The sequence below is a fragment of the Falco cherrug genome, chromosome 1, assembly GCF_023634085.1.
Source record: "Falco cherrug isolate bFalChe1 chromosome 1, bFalChe1.pri, whole genome shotgun sequence".
NCBI lineage: Eukaryota > Metazoa > Chordata > Aves > Falconiformes > Falconidae > Falco > Falco cherrug.
The window spans coordinates 84,716,687-84,744,354 of NC_073697.1; the positions used below are offsets into that span (position 1 = coordinate 84,716,687).

The window sequence follows — 27,668 nt, forward strand, 5'->3', positions numbered from 1 at the left end:
AGGGCCCCAGGGCAGCAGCGTAGGAGAGCTGCACTGCGAAGAAACCTCTCCAGTGGTCTCAGCGTGGGCTGCCCAGTGCCCCCACGTGTGCAGACTTTGTGATTTTGTTGACATGCAAGTACTTTTAATGAACACTATTTCATCTGCAGGTCCTTCAAGAGCAATCCACTGTGATTACTTGTCTTCTGAGTGTTGGATCAGTTACTCTGGTTTGCATGTAAGGTGCCAAGTGCTGCCTTTGGTTTGTGGTGGAAGCAGTGTGGCTTCTCAGACCAGGTTTCCAGAGGATCACAGGAATAAATTCAGAATTTGTTTCTGCAAATAATCTCCAATGTCTGCTTGCAATTTGCTGTTTCCACAGAAAGTTTTGGCAGTGAACATGTTTGCTTGGATTCTCACAACTGTTTTGGTAAGCATATTCTTTCCCTTGACAGGCCCCTCTTGGCAAATATTTCAGATTCCTGTCTTTCTCTTTTTAAGTTTTGGCTGTTCTCAAGATTTTTAGCTGCAGCTCTCTATTATTTCTAAGGGTGGCTCTACTTTTCAGTAAGTGATGCAGAATTCGTAGGGTTTATACAGAATTCCTCTTCTTCCTTCAGGATATGGAGGAGTTTGTGGCTAACAGTAATGAGGGAAGGAGTCTAAAAAAACCTAGAGGGAAAAAAGTGAAAGTCAGACTGGTTATAACTAAATGGGAAGCTAAATTTTTGTAGGAACTGAAATCCAAATTTTTCAGATTTATTTTGTTGCAGACCCTAAATCAGCATTAGAAACACAAGACACGCTTTATTTCAGTACTGAAATTTTGTAATAGTAAACTTTGGTAACATTGAAGTGTTCATGCAGCATGAATATCTTAAGGTTTCCAAAATTAATTTTGATCTTTTCAGTTCTCGGACCCTGAAATCCCATCTATTTGCCAGTCATCTCAAGGAGCTAGTTACCACCAGAAGCTTCAGAAGTTCGGTGGGCATCTGGGGAGCCAGCTGGGTAAAATGAGGGCCACAGCCACTACCAAGCTTGCTGGGCTTTCAGCTATATAACCTCTATGTAAAGTGTCAGTGGAAAACTTTCATCCTGAAAGTTATGAGCAACCCTAGCTAAGAGTTTGGTGCAGAAGCTGCAATTAAGTAGTAGACAAGTAAGAGGGCTAATATACTGGAAGGACAGAGCTAGGAAAATGAACCGGCCAAATAAAGACTGATATAGGTACATGAAGAAATGGGGCTAAGAATCACGGAATGGATGGGTGGGGAGAATAGCTAAAGGTCATAAGCTGAGTTGCAGAGGGGCAGTGGCATGCATGGAAACAAATGCATGATCATTTTTCTGTAGATCACTATCTTGTGTGTCCAGTGATTTTAGGCAGAGAATGTTCTGCTGCACCAGTAAGCATCTGGGGCTGAAAGTAAGATCTAATCTGTTGATACAACTTTTGGCAAATGAAAAGGTAAATAAAATAATTTGAATTTTGCTGAGACAGTAACATGGTTTGATTCTGATTTTTAGTTTCTGATCTTGCCTACATCAGCTTTAAATGGCTTGTGTGAGGATAAAGAAGGGGTTGATATAGAAATGCGGGGGAGAGATGAACAGGGATGGAAAGCTTATCAAATTTTGTTTAAAATACTGTTCTTTCCATTTATTTCACTGCAAACAAAAAAGAACTTGGAGGGAACTGAAAACAAGATTTTACTGTAAAGGAGCAGATTAAATGAAGAATATCAACTAATTCTAGCTGCTATTTTTGTTTTACATATAAAATGATAGCTATTATTTATGATGTAGTTCAGAGTGTAGTTGGGAGGCTTTTATAAATACTTAAATGCAATTTTTATTTTTAAGAAAGTGGCAACTATAAAGGTACTTTGCTGGTGCTTTTACTAGTTTTGTTGTGCAACTGAGCAATTCAGTGAAATGGGTAATGCCTCAGTTTCTCCTTGATACAGACATAGTAAAATTAATCCCTCAGAGTGCCATGTGATTTAAATCAGTATTTTTTATTTAAAGGTCACAATTTTAAAAACAGAAATACAATCTGTTATTTTAATAAATAGATCTTAGCTTTCCTACCAAAATTCCTGTCCAAAACCTGTTTTCTTTTTCTTAAGCATTCAAATTATGAGCACTTGTTCTGGCTTTCATTCTTCTTTAAGTGTGCAGATTGCTAAGAGCAGTAATCTCTATTATCGTTTGCTGAAGCACATTGACTTGTTTCCACTTGTTCCTAGCTGGCTGGTGTTAGGACCCAGAAAAGAGACAGCAGCAATGTGATATAAATAGAGTACCAGAATGGGACAAAGTTTGAGAAGAAAGCATGACATCACTCAGACTTGCTCTCCACCCAAAAAGATCTGGGATGGAGGTGCAAACATGAGCTGGGCAAGCAAGGAGTTAGGAACTCTTCTCAGCTCAGTTTCTGAGGAAATAGTGAGAGTTATATGCCTTATGCTATGAGGAAGTACATTTTCGTACTAGCAAAACTAAAACTGGCTTCAGATCTCTGACAACGTGAAAGTGATTGAAAAGAAAAGACAACCATAGGAAGAAAGTTGAAAACAAGATCTTTTCTTTTTGGCACAGATTGTAACAAATATTTGACTTCTTTCCATGGAACAGTACAGCTTTCGGATCTGATGCATGTTTCTTTTAATTTTCTTCCAATCATGGAAATTTATTTAGAGTTAAATGAAGAAATCAAAGTGTGAAGCAAGCAAATCCTACTTAAAGGGTCTGGGAGGATATTTTGCCATCACTGAAGGAGTGGACTTTTTGAACCTGCATGGAAAATGTCCCTTTTAACACAAAAAGTAGCAAAGGAAAACTTATGATTGAAATCTTACAGGAATTTGATTCCAGTTGTACTTTTAACCTTATATAGACCATGGAGAATTTACTATCTCTGCTGTGTTGTCATTATTCTTTGCTGGTTTTATTTCAGTACAAATATCAGGTAATGTTCTGAATATGGTCAATACTGAGGTATATTTGGATTCCTTAGGAAGTTTTACCTCAGTATGTCTCATTATGTAATGTTTTATGTGCAGGTGTATGGAAATTATTCCCAGCTGCCCAAACACCCAGGTAAGGAATGTTCTGTTTACTTTTTATGACATTGTGCTTAAATATTTGTTTGCTTTTTGGTTTGCATTTTTCATAATAGCTCCAAAGAAACTGTGGTCCTACATTTTAATGTCAGCTCTGTATTAAAAATGTAATGAAGTCTAAAGTATCAGACTGTCCCAGTCATTTTAAATTCAGTAACCTACTTACTAAATATTCTGCATAGAAATATATTTGGAGAAAAATGGCTTGTATTTGATATGTAGAAAAATCCTGTTTACACTGTTTTTTTTTTTTCTCTGAGCATGAGTTTCTGAATCACGTCTCGACATAGACTATTTTCTTACCCCCCCCCCAATGCCTTAGTGTTCAGCATTTTCAGTTCAATCATTTACAGTTAGATATGCCAACTTGTATACTTTGCAGTACTTTGGCATGGCTTCAAGTCATCTAGCCTCCTTTCAGCCTTTGTGCTGAAGTTTAAATCAATTATAGAACATATTAACGGATGCTCATCTGTTTTCAACGTAGAAAAAACTCAAAGCTTACTTGGGGTCTGTGTGTGTCACTGCAGAATTCTTGTGTTTATATAAATAGTTTAATTTCAAGCCTCATGGTGGTGTACAAGTACAATTTTACTGCTTTACCAATTCATTTATTGGTTTGTGCTTTTAAGTTTTAACCATAAGTAGTTATTTTCAAATAAAATCCAGAGCGATGTGAAAAAGCCATGTTGTCTGCTATTGCAGTAGCTTCAGCCCCATTAGTTTCTTTCGTTCTACCTTCACTCAAAACCAAAGAAATACAGTCTCATTTCCTATAGATGAGGTTCACTGGCTTCTAGTGGATGGAACAATAGGGGGAAAAAAGCCCTCCCACAATAAGGGGGCAAATTACACAACATACATTTTGTGTGTGTATGCAGAAGCATAACTGTGAGTGGTGATTTCTGGATTTGAACTAGGCTGTAAACAAGTCCTGTGATTTTGTTCTAAACACAGAATGGTGTTGCCTGTTGAAAGGATATTGCAAGTGTAAGTTGAATTCAGGGTAGCAGGTATTAGTTTTCAGAGGTCTTTTCAGGGCTGATGGGCTGGTAGCAGAGTAACAGCATGGCTTTATGTAGTTCAGAACTGGGAGCTGGGAAAGCCACTGACATGCATTGTGGCTCTAGGCAATTTGTTTTGCTGTGTATCTGTTTCCCTTCCCCTTTTTTTTTTTTTTGCCAACTTTTAAATGTAAGCTTGTTAAAATACAGCTTCTCCTTATGAGTTTGATACCAACCATGGCAATGCCTTTGTCATGCTGCTGCTGCTGCTACTACTACTACCAAAATAATTGTGCCATGTTGTGACACAATTGTTTGGTGTCATATAATTTTCTCCTGAGCTTTTTCTTTTCTATTTTTCTGAAATTTCTTTTCTACCACCTCTCTTAACTTTAATCCTTTTTTTGACCTTCTGCAAAAGGCAGATGTTAGTCGGAGCAAGAGATATTTGCATTTAAGCACACTGTGAAACAGCAGGCATGTTCTGTGCTCTGCAAGATCGAACTGGTAGACTGAAGGAAGTTGTGTGGAGGTACATTAGCATATTTAGCCTATATGGATGCTCTTAATACCACAGAAATTTGTAACTTCATTTCTTCTGCAGCTGCCAGAATATGTTCTTTGAAGGCAGAACTAAGCATATACTCAGATATACTTTATGTACATGCAAAAACCCTTGTTCTCATATGCCTTTTCGTCAGTGTACTTTGCCATGCTCAGCTTCATTGAGTTTGGGTTGCTTGGAATTTTCAGATTGGGTTTTGTATAAGCATATTCTGTGTCATTATTCTCTTATGTTGACAGTAGCTTTCTCTTTTTGTTAGCAGTTGTGCATTTCTCTCTATCTTTCAAATATTCAACTGCAAACATTTCTAGTTCGGTAGCCCAATTCTGCTCTGACCAAGATCCTGGACAATTATGAATCATTTGTTTAGTGTAATCTTTGGTGTAGTAGAGTTTGGAAGCAAGTTTGAATAGTTTGTATCCTCACAAGATGCAGACTTTCTTTTAGTTCCGTGCTCTGAGCTCTAGAATTGCTTGTTTTGATGTTCAGCAATTTTATTAACTCTGCACTGTTACTAAAAAAAAATGTTTTTTGGGGGGATCCTGTCTGTCACAGCTCTAAAACTACACCATGAGGATGCAGAACATCAAGCTGATCTCCACTGTGTGGGCTAGGCAATTGAAGGATGCAAGTAAAATTGCTGCGTCTTCATATCTATGATAAAGAAATCCTGTTTGTATCAGGATGTTAAAATGATGGAGTAATTATCAAATAGGCAAGCTGTTTTGATCTCGGGAGTGAAGACAGGTGTAGGATAGAGTGTAAATGTCATAGGACACTGCTTGTGATGTGTTTTAATTTGCACACTAGGTGTAGGAAGCTTTTGTATGGTGCGTAACAGCTGAAATGGTTTTTAACAAACTTAAATCTAGCAGCTTTGCACCTCCATGTTCTTGAAAGATTTCTTGGGAATGAAAAATGATTGTAGGGTAAAGAACTACAGACATGGTGTAATATAAATATTTGCGCTATCTGTCCCTGTTGTCTGTTCTGTCATTTACCCCCCTCAAAAAAAAAAAAAAATTCTAATAGGATGAAATACCATGATGGTGAACAAAACATGTTCTCATTGGCATTCACAGTAAAAATTCTGTATCGGCCTTCTAAAACTTTCTTAATAGGAGATTATAAATTTAGTTCATCACAGCTGGTTAAATAAATTCTTTTGAGAATAAAGGATTTCTTGCAGCTAATAAGATAATAAAAATTACTGTTCATGTTTTCCTACATTATTAATGCTATACCATTAAACCAGAATTATTATCTTAACACAAAATTTGATAGTTTTGGGCAGCCTGCTTCTGGTCAGGTTTGAGTGTTCACATCTAAAACTTCAAAGTTGTTGGTCAGACTGTGCAGATAATCTGTCAGTGGAAACCAGCAGATGTTTTGTTTTTGTCAGCTTGTCCACCTGTTGCTAAGGAGGACATCTAGGAAAACAAAGTGTTCTCATCAGCCACAAGGAGTTGTTCTGGTTTTGGTGTAGTGGAGAAGGTTATGAAGGAACAGTTAATGTTGTATGGGGAGGAGTGAACTCTTTATCCATGTGTTGCTTAATAGTCTGGATGGAACCCCTTCTCTTGAGGAATGTCAAATCTCTTCTGTTAAAGGAAGTTCTGATGACTTTGTTAAGGTGAGAGTTATCTGGAGATGTCAGGAAGACTAGACTCTGCAGGCATCTATGCTCTCATCCACATGGCAGGTCTTCCACCACTGAGCTTTTTTTCACCTTTGGTCTTCTATGGCTGACAAGTGTCTCTCCATGGAAGACCAAAAGTGAAAAAATGCTTGGGTTAATATAACCTGAAGGTGTTGGACTGGTTTTTCAGTGGATTTTGCAGAAAGGATAAGATTCCTGGTAACTCTCTAGCATCTTCCCCTACTCCCTTGAACTGAAGAGATCTGAGTTACTTATGGAGGAGTCAGAAGCAGTAGTAGTATGCTGTAGAGGATAAACATACCCTGTGCATTTCCTTCTTGGTGCTTTGTGTTATCTACCATGTGTTTAAAATCTCAGTAAAATCTTGAAATTACTCTTCAATGACTCCTTGACTGTTACTTCAACAAATGCTGCCTGATACGCTAGCAGAGATTTAATCAGAGATTATTATGCATTTTAAGTGCAATTAAAATAAAAATCAGTTGAGTTTTAAAAACAGCTGTTTTCTGCAATGGTCAGTCAGATGTGTGGCTTTAATCTACTCTGCTATTTTGATTTATGATCTTGCTTATGTGCTGTACTTGATTTACATAGAATATCTTGTTTTACTTAACCTAGTGACCTCCATTATTGTTTTCTGTGGAGCCTTGTTCCACTCCTTGTTGGTCCTTACTTTAATAACTTTTTCATGTGTGTTTCTTGAAAGGGTTCAAAGTTCTTGCATCAGCTTCCCATTACTGGCCATTGGAAGATGTGGATGGAATTCATGAGTTTCGGGATACGAATGGAGGTAGACAAAGGATTCATTGACAGTGGCAATAACATAAGTATTTGATATAAATATTTGTGGCAGTCTGTAAGTAGAAAGGGAGCAGGAGAAATGAAAAGGGTTAGTTTTTGTACCACAGCAGCTGAGAGATTTTTTTTCCAGTTAATGTTTTTGCAGTGCTTCAATGTCCAAATGATACTGTATTTGTGAACTGATTTTTACAGAGTATTTTAAGATATTTTATGGGCTGTCTACACATTGTAAAGGTTATAAAGAGAAAAGGTTTATGATCCAAAAAGTCATTGAAATCACATTGTTATTAGTTGGTTTGATACATGCATAAAATGCACTAATGCACTCAGTGACTGAGATCCTTGGCTATGCCAGCAGTGAAGACGCCTGTTTCTTTTTGCTTTTTGGAAGGAGTTAAATGCCCACATTCTTCATGCACTTTTGAAAATTGCATTAGTATCTGTAGAAAGAGAAGTGTAAACCCTTATCTGAATGCTTTTTATTCATTTTTATGTGCTTTTGGGTATTTCCTTAAGAGCAGCATTGCAGCATTAGTTCAAATTCTTTTCTGATTGGGCAAAACAGAGAGAGGTTTGGTAAGGCAAAACTCTCACTAATTTGAAACACTCAGTTGTCAGGATTGCAGGATCCCAGAGGGAATGATATTAAAAGGTAGTCTGGTTGGATTTGGCAGCTTTCTGGTTCTGATGTTTCATATCAGGATCAAAAAGGGAGGTGGGGCTTCCCGGACATGTGTGGTGATGTAATTAATGAAGCTTTGACCAAATCACTGTATCCCATTTGCAGCATTATGAACAGCATAAGGCCATTCCTTTCAGAAGAAATTTTTAGCTATGCCCTGCCTCCTTCTGAGACTCAAAGGTCCCTTGGTAATTTTCACATGAACTGTTTTTTCTCTTCTGACACTTTAGCCAATTCCAAATTGGGCTGATGTATATTCCCTAGTATTTCTCACGGTATGGCTGAGCAACTTGGCAGTTGAGCTAAACTGTTTTGTACTAGTGCAAGGGGTAGCTGCTGTGTCACTACTGGTGACTGTAATAGCTTCACCTAGAAATATCACTGCAGAAGATTAAATCAGATGTTAGAGACCTTTACAGCCTTACATGAAAAATGTTACAAAAGTGCAAAGTTATTGCTGTTTATTACACAAAAATGTTCTGAAGTGGGGAAAAAGATCCATAAATATCTAAAGCCTTTTATTCCAGAGGTGTTCAAGTATTTTAAGCTTAAACTTTGACACATCTTTCCACAAAGTCTCTTAAAGGAATGAAATTGCCTGAACAGAAATAAATCTGGGCAATATTCTGGTCCTGTTAGAGGCTGATGACAGCGTTCCTATTGAGTTCAATAGAATCATAATTTGGCTTACAAAGTTACCATGTGAGTTCTCTAACGGTGTGTTAAAGTAATTTTCTGACTCTGGACTTCACTTTGTATCAGGAAGAGTGAAGTACTCCATATCTAGCACTGTTTTGGCACTCATGTTACAACAAAGTTGTTTTGAAAGTGCTTGAAAGTGATACATAAAATGCAGCTCTCAGAAGAATGACAATTGATGTTAGATTGTTTTTCAGACTGTGTTAAATGACATGAATGACAATTGATGTTAGATTGTTTTTCAGACTGTGCTAAATGACATTATTTCAGCAAAATTCAGAAATCTTTTCAGTAGTATCTTGGCAGAGGTAGAAAGCAGAACACATACAGTTCCTAGTCCTACAAACCTTCACTTAAAGGAATGGGACTGGCTCACATGAGCAATCTTCTTTGACTTGTACTGTGATGTTGAGTTAAATAACTTTATAAATGAGCCAGCTGCATGACTTTGCTGAAGAAGTTTGCTGGACATTGTCTTACTATTATTTGCAGGGGATGCCAGTAGCAAAAAGTCTTTTTCTCTGCAGTGCAGTTATGATAATGATGAATTCTTTCCCCAGTGTTGGAGCGGGTAGTTCATGCTCTTCTCAGTTGCTCATATTGTGTCTTATAGCACACAGATCTTATTTCAGCTGCCTCCAGCAGAGGTTTTATGTATCTGTCTGATATTTGACTTTGATATACAAGAAGTTTTCTATATGGGTGTAATGTAATGCAGGTGACAATTTGCTTGTTTTTGATACCATTCTGATTACACAACTCTTCTGTTTATTGCTAGTCTTTCTTATTTTTCCATTCGTCGTATCATGCGATTATTTTCATTCCATGTTTCTCCTCTTAAATTCTTGAGGCATCATACTCTGTCCATCATGTTAATCCATGTTATTTGTTGAAGTCATTGTGTGTGAAGCCAGATTTATATCTCTCAATGCATTTGTGTTGTGAGAGTGTCAGCAAATTAATTTTCTTTTGTTATCTCAGCAGTAGAAGCAATTGAAGGGAAACAATTAACTTAAAATGTAGCAAACAGAAAAAGATGTGGCCGTGTTCAGGTTTTTTATTTGACCCCTTGTTTTCCATGCATTTTTCTCTTGAGGTTTTTGTTTGGTTTTGGTTTTTTTTAAAGAACATTTGCCTTTCCCTTCTGTGAGCTCAGTTGGTCTAAAACCCAAATCGATGTGTGTCTATTTACTTTCATGAGCTTTCCATCAAGCTCTATTTGCCTGCCCAGGGTAAATAATGACAGTGCGTAAGATACTGTTAATTTATCAAAATAACAAAATATTAGAGAATAAAAATTTATTTTCAGATATAAAAAGTTGCATTTTTTATTATTTTTAAATGGAATTTCTTGTATTTAATTTGTGCCCATTGCCTCTTTTCTGTTCACTGGATACAACTAAGAAGAGTCTGGTGCTATCTTTACACCTCCCATCTGGTGTATAGACACTGATAAGATCCCTCAGCCCTCCCTTCTCCAGACTGAGCAGTCCCAGCATTCTTAGCCTTTCACTGGACTTCCTCCAGTATGTCCATGTCTCTCTTGTACTGGGGAGCTCAGAACTGGACAAGGGTTTTCAATTGCCCATAGATTTTGCATCAGTATAATGAATTTTGTTATAATTGCAGAGTTGCTTACCAGCATGGCTGTATTTCAGAGCCCTTCACCTGCCGTTGTATTTTTTTTTATATTTTTTTCTCAGTTACTGTAAGGAAAAAATGTTTTAGTGATACAGTATTTACTTAACTTGTGTAATCAAAGAATGTAACACTCACATGCATACAAGTCCTTGGGAGAAGGGGTTGTATGATAATTTTAAAGGCTGCTGACCAACATCTGTGATTTGTGCTATGTTGAGAGATATGAACTGGCCAATTCATTACTGATTGTGTTTATTCATTGTTTTTCTTATTTGCTTATTTTCTTTTGTTGTTCCACCCAGCTCTAAGAATCCACAACTTCACTGTGCTTACTTCCCATAACTCTACCTTTGTATATACCAATGACTCTGCCTACTCTAACTTCTCTGCAACTGTAGGTGAGGATTTACATGTTTTTTGTTCTGCATTTGTCAAGCTTGGATGGTTCTTGTAACATTGGATTAAAACTTAACATTGAGTTTAAGTTCAGATCATTAGGTAAAGATCTGTTTATACTTACATTGGCATATGTTATTGAAAAAGCACTCCTGCAATGTTATCTGAATTACTCTGAACTACTGGGAGAGGCATCCCCATGCTAAGCATACCATGGGAAGATGAGCCTCAGTGGTTCTCCAAAACGTAAAATATTTGAAATATTTGTATTAAGCTTAAAAGACACAGAGATGACACGTAAGAGGAACATGTAAGAACAAATAGGTTGATTTTTTTTCTTGTCTTTCAAGGTTATAAAAGGAAAAAGAAGCCATCTGTTTTTCACCATTTCATAGTAGTTTTTAAAGGACATATTAAGAAGGACACGTGCAAGCAAATTTGCAAAGCCCGGAAGTAAGAACTTGTCAATCATGACATATTTTGATTAACAAGCAAAAATCTGCACATAGATGTCCTTTTAATGGTATTTTTTTTTCACGTCAACACACCAGGTTATAAAAGGAAGAACAGAAAATGACAACTCTCCAGGCAGAAACCTGACAGATTGGAAACTATTTACATCTACACCAGCATAAGTTTAAAGTCATTTAAGTCACTAGCATTTACATTTGTGTACGTACAATTGAAATATGACCTCTTATCCACTTTACAGTTAGGTATTAACTCACATCTAGTTTGAAAACCTGACCTAAGAAGAAGGATGGAAACGGTCAAACTGTCATATGGGCTGCTCAGAGACTATGAGGTTTCTATTAGAGTAGTAAACCCACTATTTTTCTACTCTTAACAGTAAAAGTTTGCTGACAAATGGGAACTCTATTAATAATGAACTTCAAATGACCCTAATTCCTTACAATCCTTTCTTATCTGCTTTATAGAGCATTTGCATAGTTCTCACATAATAAGATATATTCAATATCAACATTAAAAAGAGTGACATCAGTGGCAAAAGAAATTCTATGGAAACAGGAAGGCGTTACTTTATGGGATTTATTCTGGCTAGATTAATTTAGAATTCAAGTGACTCCAGAAGAACATAGAAATCTTTGCTCACCCATAACACACACTCAAATTTTTGAAATAAACTATATTTTATCTGTCAATTAGAGATAGAACTTGATGACTTCATGCTCAAAGGGAAAGGAAGATACCCGAAACCTGTGTTATTCGTCTTGAGATTTGGAATGGACTAAGAAAATACTTGGACATACATTCACTGAGGGCTATGCCATGCTGTTGCTGTTACATTGAGTGGTGTTACCCTACAGATGGGTCAGCACTATGACTGCTGTCCTCATGCCTGATGGTTGTCTACAGTTTGAAAATGAGACGCCCTTTTGCCCATGTCCCCATTGCATAAAGGGGTGCACCGTCTTGAAGCAGTGACAGGTATTTGTGATTATCACTGCAAATAGATGGTCTGTCCCTAGCGCTGAATGTGCATCTTTGGCGTGATTTACACTGTGCCCTGCTGTGCAAAAGGCTTCTGTTAAGTCAGGTAGATATACAGTGATAAATACAGAGGGAAGTACCTTATGGCCCACCTTTTATGTGTTTTAGACCATTTGTGTGCCTTCCTTATTTCCTCTTATGTTCTCATTACATTTTTAAAAATATCAAGCAGCATCTAGCTGGCAATTTCTTCACCTCAGAGCAGGAAAAGACTGTATTCCCATTGTTGGTGTTTCCCTTGGAGCAACTACTAACACTTTCAGAAGAAATTATAGAGAAGGGTCTTAAACCCAAGATCCTGAACCTTCACAGTCCTAAGAAATGCCATCACAAACAATGGTATTAATGTGAAATTCCAAACTGAACAATTAAATTTTGTCTGCTCAGAAACAGATGATAGAATATTCTTTGTTTTGTGGAATGCAGGCTTTTTAAGACAGTGGATTTTTTTGATTGTGATTTCCTATTGTTTTCATTGCTAAAATTAATCCCTCTTTTTATCTTGGGACAAATGAGATCAACTTCCTGTCATCATCTGTCGGCTAGACTCTTAGACCTTAGTGAGGTTTCCTTTAGTAAACAAGGTCATGTTTTTTTAGTATTAAGAAGGCTCATGTGCTTTAGCTAGTGGGAGATAAATCAACAGTCCTTTTCTTTAGGAGAGAACACAATAATATCACACTCAAATCACAAGACAATTAGTCTTTATCCATGTTAGACAAAGAAATAGCCTTTCCAAATGACAGTGGTGCCATACCTAAGGATGTCTGGAAAGGATATATATTTCTGCCTTTTGACTATAGCTTGTCAAGTATATTTCATTGCATTGTATTTTTAAAGAAAAGTGGTTTTTGATCACAAAATTGCCCTTTCAAAAAATGAAAAAACCCCCCTTTATTCTGTGACATTTTTCATTTAAGAATTTCTTCATTAGCAACCTAACCGTATGACAGAAATACCTCTATGATGTGTCTGGTATTCAGGGCTCTGGAAAGCAGAAGGTTTATTCAGATTACTTTGAAATAATGGGTTTTGGATGTATGGATTCTGTCAAGCAGTCTTAGTTAATCAAGAATCTGATGGATATGAGTGTAATTTTTGCAGTCTTGAAATGAAAGAGTTATGGGTATGATTCTTAAAAAAAAAACCAAGACAAACCACCAACAAAACTCCCACAAAACCCAAAAAGAAAAACAACAAAACAAACCAAAAATAGCAAACCTATAGTTGGGACAAGATAAACATATGAGGTGTATGAATCTATTAAAATAATTTTTCCAGGATGTTTTGATTTATATTAATGTTAAACTATGTCTTGCTTTTCCTTTAGATATTGTAGAAGGAATGGTGAACAAAGGAATTTACGTCACTGAAAAGAAGGGAGTTACCTTTCTCTTCTTTGGAAGCTATCAAAATTCTTGCATTAGTAATCCAGAAGTCTGTGGACCTGAAGGTTAGTAAATTTATGAATTACTATTTACTTTTCCTTTGCTGCCGAATTATGTAATTCAATAATAGTTTCTTTCTTCATTGAAACAAACTCTTTTTTTCATTTTTTCCATAATAAGGAAAGCTTGACCTCTTTATTAACTTTTAAAACAATTGAGTGTTGATTGCTGAAAATTTAGTCTTTTCTAACTGCAATTCAAATTAGAACTAATCACCAACTACTCGGATCAATGATCTACAGTATAATTAATACAAATAAAACCAGAAATAAGCTTACAGTGCCCAAAATCTTGCTTCTGGCATGAAGATTAATTCCTACAGGAATTGCAGTTTGACAGACAATGAAGTTGTCCTAACAGGTTTCATATTTAGGAGACAGTTTTCTCAATGTGGCCTCTTAGCATTAATGGGGTTTTTTGGTGATTTTTTTTTTTTAATTTATCGTTGGAGATAACAAAATCTTTAAGTCTCTGGTGTCTTGGAATCCTGTTGGTCCTTGCAAGTGCGTTAAATCTCTTCATTTTATTTCTCTTCAGTTCTTCTTGGGCTATGGGCACAAAACGGTCTGTGTAGTAGGGGTTACAGATTTGACAATATACCAATTACAGAAGATAATTAAAACTCTATACAGCTGTCAAACCAGACATACAACTACTCAATAGCATAAAACATTCACTAGAGATTTACAATTTCATGGAAATGGAAGGATCAATGGAGAATGGTGGCTTTCTTTAGTTGAACACCAGTAGTCCCTAAACTTAAACAGTATTGTTACCATTGAATTTTCTGGCTTTTATTGATTTAGGCTATTCTTCAAGTGGGTAACATTACTTGAAATAGGATTTATTTACTTTTTAACTGTTAAAGCAAGAGCTGTGTACAAACTTTTTAAGAAAGTAGGAGAAACTCAAGAGAGCAGACATTACGTGGCTGTTAACTGAGAGTATTAGAAAAACTGATTCAGTATCCTATTGTTGGTATATTTTCTGATACATGCTGTATCTTTTCATACTTTTTTTTCTACCACTGGGAAATAAAAATCGTAAGTCATATTATTTCTACATCTATAGTATAATATAATAATCAGAATAAATTATAGTACTCCCAGTATCTCTCAAACAAGAACATTAAAATCATAAAACACTGAAATGTTCAGCAGATAAAATGTGAAGAGAAAAATTCATATAACAATAAAGACTAAGTCACTGTAGCAGGGGGAAAAAAAAAAAGGGAAAAAAGCCAACACCCCTTTATCTAAAGAGTGTCTTTGTTTCTGAATCAAATACAACCTGTAGCATTGATAAGATGTGATTTTATTCAAGTGTGCTATTGCTTAAACATCCCTTGATGTTTGTTTGTTGCATTTGTGCGAAACATATTAAGTACATTTAGGCAGGGAATGCTTTCTGAAACAATCTTGGGATACTTTTCAGATGAAGTATTACAATCTATGAAACAAAAATGCCATTATTTTTTCCTAAGATAAATTTAATAACATTTCAGAACTGTTATTTTGACTTGAGAAAACAAATTCGTGGCTTCTATATGTTGAAACCTTCTTCCCTGCCTTCCTTCTTTCTTAAGTAATTTTTAAACAATGGTTTTCTGTAAGCAGTTTTGGGCATATTAAAGTGGCATTTTCAGTCAAAAGAAATCTTTATGAAAGATGCAAGAGAATGTTCTCTTAATCAGTAGTTTGAACACAGTAGGAGAAGTTGGATTTCGTCAACACATGCGAAATTGGAATTAAAAAAAAAAGGAAAAAAAAGCAGCTCTGTGCACAACATAGCATTCCCTAAAGCTGTGTGTTGTGTGCCTTACTTGAATTTTTAATTTTAGTTTCGGCATTTCATGAACCAGAGTGCACATAAGGAGGATTTTGATCCACAGGTCTCTTGTGGCTACAGGATGATCAGTATCTAGAGGATAGACAGTCAGAAGATAGGGGAAAACATCTCCACTGCAGACATGCTGTATAACTTAGTCTCTCCGTCTACATCACCTAAACTTCATCTCTCAGCCCGTAAAGAAGGAAAAGCAACACTTCCATGCCTTTCAGAAGTGTGGTGAAGCACTGGAAAAGGTTTTGAGACACTGACAGAGGAATTGCATTAGTAGTGGTAATAGCTTAACATTAACAAGGGCCTTGGTGGCCCTTTCATTGGGGTGGTGAAGGATGGTGTGCAGATACAAGGGAAACGTGGCTTTCTGGAAGGAGGGTTGGATCAGTGTTTCAGCCTGTTAGTGGTGTGGTAAAGAAGCTGAACTCAGACTAACTTGCTGCTGAAGGTATTGTAACTTGCTTACAACAGACCTCAAATCCTTCAGTTGGGAGTTCACAGGATTTGTAGCTTTAAACCCATATCTACCAAGATCAAGCAGACTGAGATTGATGATGTTCATATACTGATTGATTTCTAGGGGGCCAATGATAATTGATTAGCGTTTCCATGGTAGTTATTTTATCATGTATAAAGTGTTAAGGAATTGTATGTAGATCACATAAATTGATGGGTGTTGTCATCAGGATAAACAGAAAGAGCAGTTAGACAGGAAGATACTATATAGTTAAATTATTTATACTGCAATAATGTAATTTTAATTTCTCTGTTAAGTTAACGTGATAAAATTAATATGTGAAATAGTAAAAAAAATATGTTCCAGATTAGTAGTGGGGGAATATTTCTGATGACTGTCGTGAGCATTCTGAGGCTTTTCCATCTTTAATCATAAAATTATGAAACACAGAAAACCCTATGGTTTCAGCAAGAATTGTACGTAATAGTTTGAGTGCTTCATTAACTAGTGCTGGGCTATCTGGTAGCAAATTGGCAAAGTTCATACTGCCTGGTGGGCCTGAAGAACTGCTAACTATAAAATCACCTAGACATGTATTTTGACTACATGTGAAAAGAGCATGGTCAGCAGGTTAAGGGAAGTGATTATTCCCCTCTGTTCAGCTCTCATGACAGCATATCTGAAGTGCGATGTCCCATTTTTGTCCCCTGATACAAGAGAAACTGAGAAGCCAGAGTGAGACCAGCAGATGATTTAGGGGGCTGAAAAATATGATAGGGGAGAGCAGGCTGAGGCTTTTCCTTCTACCATAAAGAAAAGAGAATGCGAAGGACTGTCTTCAGCTACCTGATGGGTGGTTATAGAAGCAGATGGAGCTAAACAATCTTGGAGATGTACAATGAAAATGTGACAGGCAACGCAGGCACATTGTAGCACAGTAGATTCTGACTAAATCTAAGGAAAAAAGTTTCTTTGCAGGATGGGTGGTCAAATATTGGGATGGTTTGCACAGAGAGGCTGTGCGATCTGCATCTGTGGTGACACTAAAATCTCAGCTGAGCTCTGAGCAACCGGATCTAGTTCTGATATTGGCCCTACTTTGAACAGGCAGTTTAGACTAGGTAATCTTCAGGCTCATTGCCAAATTAATTCTCTATGATTTTTTTGTGGCAAAACCTTTTCCACTTCTATACATCATAAAGTTTTTCTCAACATGCTCTGAACTCAGATTTTTATTGTTAGCACTTTGTATCATAAATTCTGAGATGAACATTTTTAGGAGCTGTTCAGTCAAGCCATTTTCTTTGTAATTCTATCTGACTGCAGAACCTCTACAGCAGAGCCACTATGAATTTCCATTGTGCAAGGGAGGTTTGATTTGCTGCTTTTTTCAGTCAAGCCTTTTGAGGTAACTTTTATTAAAGAAACAAGCCATTTTAAAGAAATCATATTTCTGTACTAATGTGCAATCTGAAGAGGTCTTCAATTTTACAGTGTAATGGTAAAATTTACTGTGACTTGATCAGGATTATTTGTGGACAAAGTGAATCATGTGCACTTGCAGGATTGCACTTGCGTTTTGTGAAGAATTCTTTGATTTTTGTGTAGGTGGGAACCTCAGAATTTTGACTGTGGCTCTGCATATGTTGCTGTCCCTTTCTTTTACATTGATTCTTTGGTTTCAGTGATTATTGGAGCACTGAAGTGTGAAAACACAGGTAATAACATGCTTAGAAGAATTAAAGTGTAATTAGCAATGGATGCTACTCAATAAGCATGGGCATACTGGCAGCCAGTTAGCACATCAGTAGTTTGGAAGCAGCCAATGTACTGCTTCTGGCTGTGCCGGCATTTGGTGTACATCAAAAAAAAAAAAAAAGTAGATGCAAGTGGAGGATATGAGGTATGAAAGCAACTTGTCTTTTGAAATAAAATAATGGGAGGAAAAGGGGATCATGACAGGAGAGTGAGAAGGGTCAGGAGACTGGAGGTATAAGGCAAAGGGAATGGAATCATAAATCTGTAAGAATTTCATTACTTTCGGTGCTTTAGTTTGTGAGAAGCTACTCAGGAAGCAATGATTACTACTCTGTCCTGTGTGTGTGATGTGAAACCAAGGAAAAGATGTTTATTGGGTTTAAACTCTCAGAGCATTGTTGATTTCAAAAATGCTGTCCTTGTTTATGCTAGTGGATGATCTGTCCTCAAAAGTATTCCCACTCTCTGTATTCTACAGTATTGGAAATTTTTAATTCCACTTGGTTTTTTTCATTAAAATCCTCTTACTTGCTTTCATCAGGAGTAACATTTTCATTTTTCTGGAAGACTCAAGACCAGCACGCTAAGTCTCTCCCTGCCTATGGTGGACAAGTTATTTCCAGTGGTTTCAAAATCTGTTCAAATGAAGGTGAAGGTTCAGTGGAATTTTATACCCGTGGGAATGCAATGATGAAGTGGAAAGCAAGCTTTAGTCCGCCAGGTAAAGTGTTTTTGTTTTGGTTTTTTTCTGTTAGTTTTTGGTTGGTTGGTTGGTTGGTTTTTTTTGGTTTGATTTTTTATTTTTTCTTGATTTCTTTGTTATATTTGTTCTTGCGGGAGAGATGTAGTGGTAAGAGCACAGCTTCAAGAAAGTAGTGGATATATAAAAATAGCTACAGAGCTCTGTGCTTAAGAACTCTCTTGATGTGGAGAGAGACAAAGTACAAACTGAGAAAAAAGTTATATAGTATTATAGAACGTTTTCCATTTGTAGCAGTCCATGGACCCAAGTCTCATTTTTTTTCCAAAGTGGAATTCTTATTGACGTGAATAGATAGATTGCTTAGATGGAAACATGAGTGAAGAATTAAGGTTAATCCCTGACAGTTCTCAGTATATTCTAAAACTAGATATGTATGCTGTCCCCTACTGCCTCCTAAATTAAGACTTTGTTTGGTAGCTATCTAACTGGATGTTTAGTGCTTTGGTCATTTTGTTATCTATTGAGAGTCAAGTTTTGTATGCCATGGCATAGTATTAATAAACACATTGGTATATCACATATCTTACTGCTTCTATCTAAACTGTGTATTGTTGGGGAGCAGTAATACCTGGCAACTGGGACAAATTTAGGTCTTCTGGTAATGCCAGTGACAATCACTTAATCTTTTCTTGCCTTATTTTGACTACCTGTACATTGGTAAAATAGGACTCTCTCACCTCATAGTAGCAGAGTTTTCAGAAATCTTATTTTAAGAGAAAAGCAGCTAAATGGTAAGAATAATTCACGCATTTATGGATTATCCAATCCAAGTGAAAATTAATACTATGTTTTCAGCATCTCAAGTGTACCAAAGAAACTGTGCCAACTTTTAGTCTATTTTCTTGTTCTCCAGTTCTTGCAATCTTTATGCAGTTCTTACTGAACTGAGTTTTGAGACAGTATTGAAGAGACTTCAAATCTTGGACAATAATACTTAGCAAGCATAATTTATGAAACTGCAGTAAGCCAAAGTAAGAGTTCAGACAAAAGCTAACAGGCATTCTGCCAAAGTGTGAGCTTCCCCATGGGTATAAAGATTAATATACATGACATCAGCATCCCATAATTCACTCTTAGCAATTCCTATACAGCTCTATAGCGTTGTGCAAGTCAGCAAAAACATACTTAACAGGAAAAACTCTAAATGGAATTGATTCATGGATTTTGCTGTGACTTTTAATGTTTTGCAGGTCCTTATTGGACTCATATTCTCTTTACTTGGAAATCAAGAGAAGGACTGAAAGTCTATGTCAATGGAACTCTAAACACAACTGATCCAGATGGGAAAGTTTTCTATGATTATGGAGGCCCCAGTGCAAATCTACTTACTGGGACAGAGGGGGATCAAACCAAGCGCTATGTGAACGGGGCATTTGATGAATTCATTATATGGGAAAGGGCACTCACCCCCAGTGAAATTGAGCAGTACTTTACAGCTGCCATTGGTGAGTGTATGCACTGTTGTCATAATTCATCTTCTGTAAAGATGCTGATTTGATGTTTAGTGTGTAGAATTTGTGTTCATTTTGCATCTTTCAGCTACTGAATGTAATTTTTAGAGGCAGAAGAAGTCAGGTATGAAAGTCACTGAAATGCTTCGCTGTCTTTGGGTGTGCAGTCTTTTCATCCTGCGATTTAGCTCCTTAAAAATGCAACAAAAATTTACCAGGACCTGAAGTATTTGGCCGTTGTTACATGCCCTGGTATAAAGAGAAGAGGAGCAATAATTAGACTTGAGGCAGAACAGTATTAGGAAAGACTGACTCCAGATTTCTAACTTGCGTTCTGGTTATTGTGTAACTTAGAGCCAAGTCACTCTGTATTTAAGCAGATGTGGATAATAAAGGTTATCTCTCTAGTTCCTGGAATGATAAAGACTTACTAACACATATATGCTTATGAACGAAAAGAAAGTTCTCAGCTGAAATATAATATAAAAGGCAAAGAATCAGGATTAGAACAAAGACTTACAAGACTGGCCCGTAAACCCTGTCTGACATTCTGTGGATCTTTATTATTAACTTTAAAAGAAATGCTGTTGCTATTAAGTGCTTGTGTGTGAATAGCAATTAGAAAACATCCATCTTGGGGATACAGCTATGAGGCATCTGGAACATTTGGGTTTGCTGGCCGTTCCCCTGCTTTCATTTATTCTTACTAGGTTACTGAGAGCTAAAGAAGTTACACTCATAACTCTTGTGCTTTTAAACCCATGGGAACCATTTTCACCATGGAAACTCTTTGGATAACACAGAACTTTGATGCCTGCCTGGAAATGAGAATATATGTGTTTGACTTCCAGGTTTGATTATAGCAATCAAATATATACAAAATATATTTTACTGAAAAGAAAATATCAACTAGTTTATGTAGAACTAAAGTCACTGAAAAAGAAAACCTTCCATCTGGTATGTAATGAAGCAATCTATTTGCTTTGCCACACAAATAATAGCAATTTCATACAATTTTTTTAAAAAAATATTTTTATTTAAAAAAGTGATTCCTATGAAAGTCTTCAACAATTCTGATTGGGAGGGTATTAATTTCATACAGGCAATAGTTTCAAAATAAAAAAAGTTTATTATAATCTAGTAATGTTGGAAAAAATGCTTTTGTATTTGGCTGTTGTATCTCTCACAACAATCTAGGATTACTGTAACACTGTCCAACTAAAAGCTACCATAAATCACATTGTTTGATTTAGTGTAACTCAAGAATGTTATGTTGCTAAACTCAACAGCAGTAGATTTTCAGATTGACCTGATCCATCAACAGTGTGCTGTGTTTCATTGTCAGAAAAATGTTATAGAAAGACAAACAACCTTTTTTTTTTTTTTTTAATTCCTTGAATTCTTGTTAACTCACAGCAACAGTTGTCTGAAGCCCTCCACCCTCTCATCTTCACTCTAACAAATAATCAAGGCATCAGGAAAAGCTTTTTCCATGAAGGCAAATCCTATTCAGGTCTTAGATTTATACTTCTTTCCTCTTTGCTTCTGTTTGGAAAGACTGTTACTGGTGCTCAAAATATCTGGTCACTGGACATGAACGTTTGTAGCTAGCTTTTGAAACAGTGCAGAAGGAGTTGAGCCCTTGGGCTCTGCCAAAGTCTAAATTTTTAAAGAGTTGTAAAGAATTTTGCCTGTATCCTACCTTTCAATCCTGGCAGATTTTCAGAAGGCTGTATAGCAAATTCCATGATGTACACATTAAGATGTGAGCTTTTGTGAGTTTACTGCAATTTGCATGATGTTAGGTGGTGGTTTTTTTTTCTAAAACCCATAGTTCACAGGTTTTCAAGGTCATCTGAAACTATCAGTTTTCTGTGGAAAAATGAATTTCTAGACTCTTAATTGAAAGTGAAGCTTCATGTATTTTCTAGGGCCTTAGGAATTAAAATGTAAAGGGATGCCAGGTATATATATTTTTTGTAAGTGAAGAATTTCAAGCCAGTGTTCTTATAAAGTGCTCAGGTGATTTGGAGCACTTGAGAAATGTGGAGTATTGAATTTTTTGCTTTTTCCTTCAAAGTAATGGACAGATCAGATTATATAAAATTTCCAATTTGATGGATGAAGTTAGAACATTCTCAGAGGAAGCTATGTATAGCACAATACTAATCAAAATAGTAAACAAGAATTATTCTTGTTATCTATGTATTGACTTTGGAGGACTTAAAGCAGGGTTGAAGCTGGGCTAACGTGGTTTAACGTAAGAAACTTAATAGGACAGACTGGTATTTAATCAAATGAATAATTACATTCCTTTTGGAACTGTGAAAAAAATGTGTCCTATATATGCAACTACTGTTTGACTGTGCTGAAATACCACACTCCTGGCAAATATAAAGTCTTGGTGAGACATAGAGAAATAAAATTTTCTTCTAATCTATCATAAATGACCAATAAATCCCTTTGCACAGAAAGGAATCAATATTTTTAAAATGGAGCAACTGGAAGCCATTCAAAATCTAGTTTATTCTTTCTGTCTTGAGAAATCATTTATGACATGTTCATCTGGTAATTTTCAATGCATATAGTGCTAGTGGGTGACATTTATTAGTAAAGCCTCCCTGATTAATAGCAACCTCACTGTTGCTTGAAATTAGTTTGAAAAACACCTAATACAGGCATTACCTATAATATGCTTAAACTACTAATGAAGGTTTTGTTTTGACTCCTTGACCCCTGTTGTTTGTTTTATGCAAAACTGGTGTGCCCCAAAAGCTTTAGTATACCACCATTTCTGCCAATTTTCTTTTATTTGAAGGCGCCTTAATTTATTGCAAGCAATGAAAGTATTCCCATTGGCTTTTAATAATTCTTACAGGTTTTTTTTAATGTGGAGAAGTCTTTCTGAACTTGCCTTCATGGGTGTGATTTTATTTGGCACTCAAGCAGTTTAGACTCAAGATATAAGTAAACATTAGCATTTGGAATTAACTGAGACCTGCGTCTCATTTTTTTCCCTAGTGTCTGTGTCTTCCCAGTCCCAGTTTATCACATATACAGTAACAGAGCAAGGTTGTATATGAAATTGTCTAAAATGCCTACAGATTATTACCTATTTCTGATAAGACATAGGATTTTTTTTTCCTAAATTTTCCCTAAATACTTTGCATAAATGTTAGACAAGGAAGAGGGTTGCCAATGTTTTAATTGTACAGTTGTCCTTTTTTTGAGTTATAACATCTGAAATTTCCTGTTTACAAAGATCTAAGTGTTTAAGACTCAAACCAAGTTGCAATTCTCATCTCTTTAAAGATAATGAAGTAAAATTGATGAGAGAATCAATAAATAAAATGCTTTAAACAAGCCTGTATAGCTACAGTACTGTGGATAAGCAATATGCTCAGAACAGCAAGTATGTTACCTTCAGTTAGAACTGATTCAACCTGCAATGGGAATATCAGATTTGTTAACACTCTCGTTTGTGTATGTATCTTCCCCAGGTATGCAAGTTTTGCTGTCTTCAACGCTTCCATGGTCTGTGATGACAACCACTACAAAACCTGTGGTAGGACAGCCCTCATAACTGTTTTCTATAATGTCAGAATGTGTATATATAGCGGAGTTACAAACCCTTCTTACTTTACAGTTTTCATTAATGACACTTATTTTAGTATCCCAATTATAAACACTTTCAGAGATGCATAGGGATAATTTTTAGCCACTATTGGAAGATGGGAATACTAGAGAAGTCTTAATGTAGGACAGATAATGGGAATTCATTGTTAAATAAAATTGTTTTCTATATTAAAAAAGGGAAAAAAATTAGAAACTTCTGTAATATTTTGATGAACTTTGAATCTATAGGACATTCAAAAACATTTTGCCAATTTTTCCTCGTTTCCTTTAAAATTAGAAAAAAAATTCTCACCACAATAATAATATTAGTTTTCATCTGTTTAGTAAATGTGTAATGAAAAATATTAAAATGAACTTTTCATATGCAGAATACATACAATTAGCTGTAATTAGACTATGTGCAATTAGCTATTGCAGTGTATTTTCAAAGTTGTATTAGTTTTCTTCTTGTTCACAGAGGCTTTCAGGAACCATGGCAGATAGGACCTGAATTGCTAATGAAAAAATGAAGCTGTGCCTGTACGTTCTGTTTATCCTCTCTGTCTGTCTGTGTGCTTTCCGTTTCCCTTTGCTTACGTAGCCTCCTGTGTGTAATCGCAGCAGTCTGCTATACCCCAGACTCCCTTTTATACTCCCTGCTCCCCCAGATATTTTAAACAATAAATAATGACTGCCATATGGAACAATTTCTGTGTTCTCTCTTGTAGCTCTCCACAAATGCCTATTGTCCCATCATAACTAACCTGACTGAGGAGAGAGGGAACTTCCGCTCCCCCGACAGCATGCTGGGCTACCTGGAGAACATGTCCTTCAGCTTGCCCAACAAATCCTTGTCAGAAAATACTGCTCTAAGCCTGGCAGAGGTAAGTATCTTTCACATCTGTGTGTGGAGCCAGGTGACCCTGAAATTTTTGCAGAAGCTGGAATATTGAATGCAGCTTTGAAAGTTTTTTGCTGATTGCAGAAAATACATGTGAAAAAAGTAGGTAGCTATTTTAGGAAGTAGCAGAAGGTGAATCTCAACCAGAGAAAATAGCTAAACGTTTTCGTTAGTTCTTGGGGATGATATCTAATGCATTTGGGCCCCTCACATCAAGAAATCCATTGAGGTGCTGCTGGAGCGTGTCCAGAGAAGGGCAGCAGAGCTGGGGAAGGGGCTAGAGCACAAGTCTGATGGGGAGCAGCTGGGGGATCCAGGGGTGTTCAGTCTGGAGAGCAGGTGGCTCAGCAGGGACCCGATAGCTGTCTTCAGCTGCCTGACAGGAGGTGGTAGGCAGGGAGGGGTGTCTGTTTCTTCTCCCAGGTAACAAGCGACAGGGCAAGAGGAAACATCCTCAGGTTACACCAGGGGAGGCTTAAACTGGATATTAGGAAGAATTTCTTCACAGAAGGGGTTGTCAGGCATTGGAAGAGGCTGCCTGCGGAGGTGGTGGAGTCACCATCCCTGGAGGTGTTTAAAAGATGTGTAGGTGTGGCACTTAGGGACATGGTTTAGTGGTGGGCTTGGCAGTGCTGGGTTAATTGGACTTGATCTTAAAAGTGTCTTCAAACCTTAATGATTGTATGATTCTATAAATTATAAATACCTAGCACCATGACCACACATCAAAAACAGTTACTTAGTTAAGCCAGAAATGGAAGAAAAAATAACTGGTCAATTTTTTAAGTATATCTAATGACGATTATATAATTCTGGAAAAAAATCACCATTTTTCTGCATAGCCCAGCAGCAGTTTGACAGTTGTCTGTCAGGTGTAGGACATAGACACTGTAATCAGAGTAGTGACAGCAGCGAAGTGGAGGCATGGAAGTAGCCTAGTGATCACTATCAAGGACCTAGTAATCACCAGCTTGGATGCAGGGAACTCTATCAGTCTGGCAAGGAGTAACTGCCCAGGTGTAAACTTGTAACTTAGTATCTTCGAGTTTCGCACCTGCACTAGAGGGCTAAAAAGCTCTCAATTACTGCTGTCTGCCTGACCTTCTCTTGGCATTGATTGCTCCTGTAGTAAGCAGAAGGAAAGTTTTGCCTTTCCTATGGCTTCTGTTTTGCAAAGTTATGCATTATTCTTGTGCAATGGCAGGCACACACGCTGCTCTGCCAGCTCTGCGTGGGAGGTGGAACACTGCGGGAGCGGGCCTGTTTGTGGTGGCGGTGTCCTTAGTTCGTGTGAGTTAGTAGCTTTATCTTGTGCTGGGTTCCAATCATAGCCAGCACTCCTGTGCAGACATATCACAAATCTGCACTGAAACTGGTTCATGGAAAGATCAGGTCCAAAGCTTAACTAAGTAATTTATTTTTGTTTAAGCTAATCCACAAGGGGTGGGGGCTGGGGGGAAGCAGTTTTTTGCAGTCTAAGCTGAGGATGAGGACAAGTGGTCATGTTCTGTTAACAAAGTTTGCTTTCTGTAAAACGATGGACATCTAATTCCCCGATTTCAGCAGGCTAGAAAGCTATTATTACAGTACTCCGCTCTGGACTCAGTAGTGATTGTTCCTTTAAGCCTGTGGGTAATACCAGAGTGACAAGGATTATTTACTCAGACAATATAAATAAATGCTTCTGAAAACTACATGGACAGCAATTGGTAGTTTGTGTAAAAAGCTTAGCAGTTGCAAACTGTAAAGCTTGGATTTCGTGGATCACATTTAATATGTAGCAAAAGCCCTTCTAAAAAGCTCTAATACGTTATTTCCTTTGTTTTGCTGAAAATTTTGTGTGGGCTTTAAATTGAAAATGGGACATCATCCTGTCAGATATCATACCTGTTTCCCACATCATTTCAGTTGCCATTTGGATGCTCATTCATGCTATCTGATGTGGCTTTGTGTGCCATGAAAGTGATTTGCAGACAGAAATGTGGGACATGATTATCTTTAGCAAAGCTGTTTTGTGAAGTAAACACAACAGTCCTGATCAGACATGCAGACTCTGTCATTTGTCTGATTGAGGGTTAGGCTTTGTATTGTCTGCAGCTAATTCCCTGTAAGATGGGCACTGAGCATAACTGTAAAATTATCTCTGTCCTGGTTGTCATATGCCTCACAACACAAGAAAATTTGATTTAAGTGATACGCAATAAACTTTCTGATTATTGGCACACATATATAATGCATTGCTTCTTACAGATCGGTCTTGTGTTTTCTGTTATAATGCTGCTCTACTCAGGAGCTCCAGCACTCCTGCTTTCCCTCCCTTTCCAGTGGTCTAACACATCCTTCTTGGAGTAGTTCTGGAGTGGTGCTGTGTCCTGAAAAGAGATACTCACCAAGTGCTGTGGGCAGTTTGGGCTGGGTCCTGGGTTTAGGATGACTTCTGTGCATGCCAGGTAGAATTCCACACTGAATGTTTGAGAGGGGCTGCGAGGTTTATGCTGCCCAAAAGCAAGCTCATACAGCAAAGCTCTGGTACTGCCTTGTGTATTATGACTTGTAAAATTATGCTCAGAAGTCTTGCAGCTTTCTTCCATGTTTCTCAGTAGAACTTTTCTATATTCAGTTGATGCTTTAAAAACATTTTAACAGGGAAGTTTAAGCGAGAGATGTAGGGCTTTTCTTGTGTAATTTTCTGTGCTCCCTTTTCTTCTCCTTCTCTTTGTCTTCATCAGTAAGACTCCTTAGGACAGGGACTGTATTGTGCTGAGCAGTTGAGTGCCCACCATGACTCAAAACCACCCTTTAAGTACAGAAGTTAAGCAGATAATAAATTGTACAGGTGATGCAACAGAGATATTTATCTACTGCTGTTGCAATAGCTAGTCATCTTAAGATCAAAAGAAGTATTAATGTCATATGAGTTTAGATAGAACAAGAGCGTAAGTTCACTTTAGTCTTAGTTCCAGTGTTGTCGCCTCAGCTGTAGTGTAATGATTGCAATTTAGGAGTTTCACAGTGTTGTTAGTTTTAATAAATAAAGTATTACTTGAAAATGTCACCATGCAGAACATGATGAGAGTGCTGGCAGGCAGTGATGAATCTGTGACTTGAATGAAAATGGGACTGTCATCTTAAAATAAACCTAAGAAAACCCTAGCAGAGATCTGCCTTGGATCATTGCCAGGAGATGTAATCAAATAATATAGTTTTATTTATCTTTTAGGCTTTTTTAAAAGCTATTGAAGATTTTCTGTCATTGCCCAACTGGACTGATGTACCAGAGGTAAGACAAATGGGATTAGATTTGTCAGTTACTTTGGTTGCATAATCTCACGTGGATAGTGGTGAAACTGGTTACCTCCATTATTA

General features: G+C 37.0%; 1 protein-coding gene across 3 annotated transcripts in view; it reads left to right on the forward strand.

The window, feature by feature from the left end:
• The window catches only part of ADGRD1 (adhesion G protein-coupled receptor D1), a 161,129-nt gene continuing 133,461 nt past the window's right edge, over positions 1–27,668 (forward strand). Inside the window, exons 1-10 of one of the 3 annotated variants that reach the window (XM_027814060.2) lie at positions 1–409; positions 3,048–3,084; positions 7,043–7,126; positions 10,462–10,557; positions 13,398–13,520; positions 18,114–18,293; positions 19,526–19,780; positions 23,287–23,351; positions 24,130–24,285; positions 27,523–27,582. In XM_027814060.2, coding sequence (XP_027669861.2) covers positions 332–409; positions 3,048–3,084; positions 7,043–7,126; positions 10,462–10,557; positions 13,398–13,520; positions 18,114–18,293; positions 19,526–19,780; positions 23,287–23,351; positions 24,130–24,285; positions 27,523–27,582 — 1,134 coding nt within the window. In that variant the 5' untranslated portion in view covers positions 1–331. Of the gene's footprint in view, positions 410–2,351; positions 2,954–3,047; positions 3,085–7,042; positions 7,127–10,461; positions 10,558–13,397; positions 13,521–18,113; positions 18,294–19,525; positions 19,781–23,286; positions 23,352–24,129; positions 24,286–27,522; positions 27,583–27,668 lie in introns of those variants that run through there. The other 2 variants (XM_027814059.2, XM_005445203.4) reach the window with 2 other exon arrangements.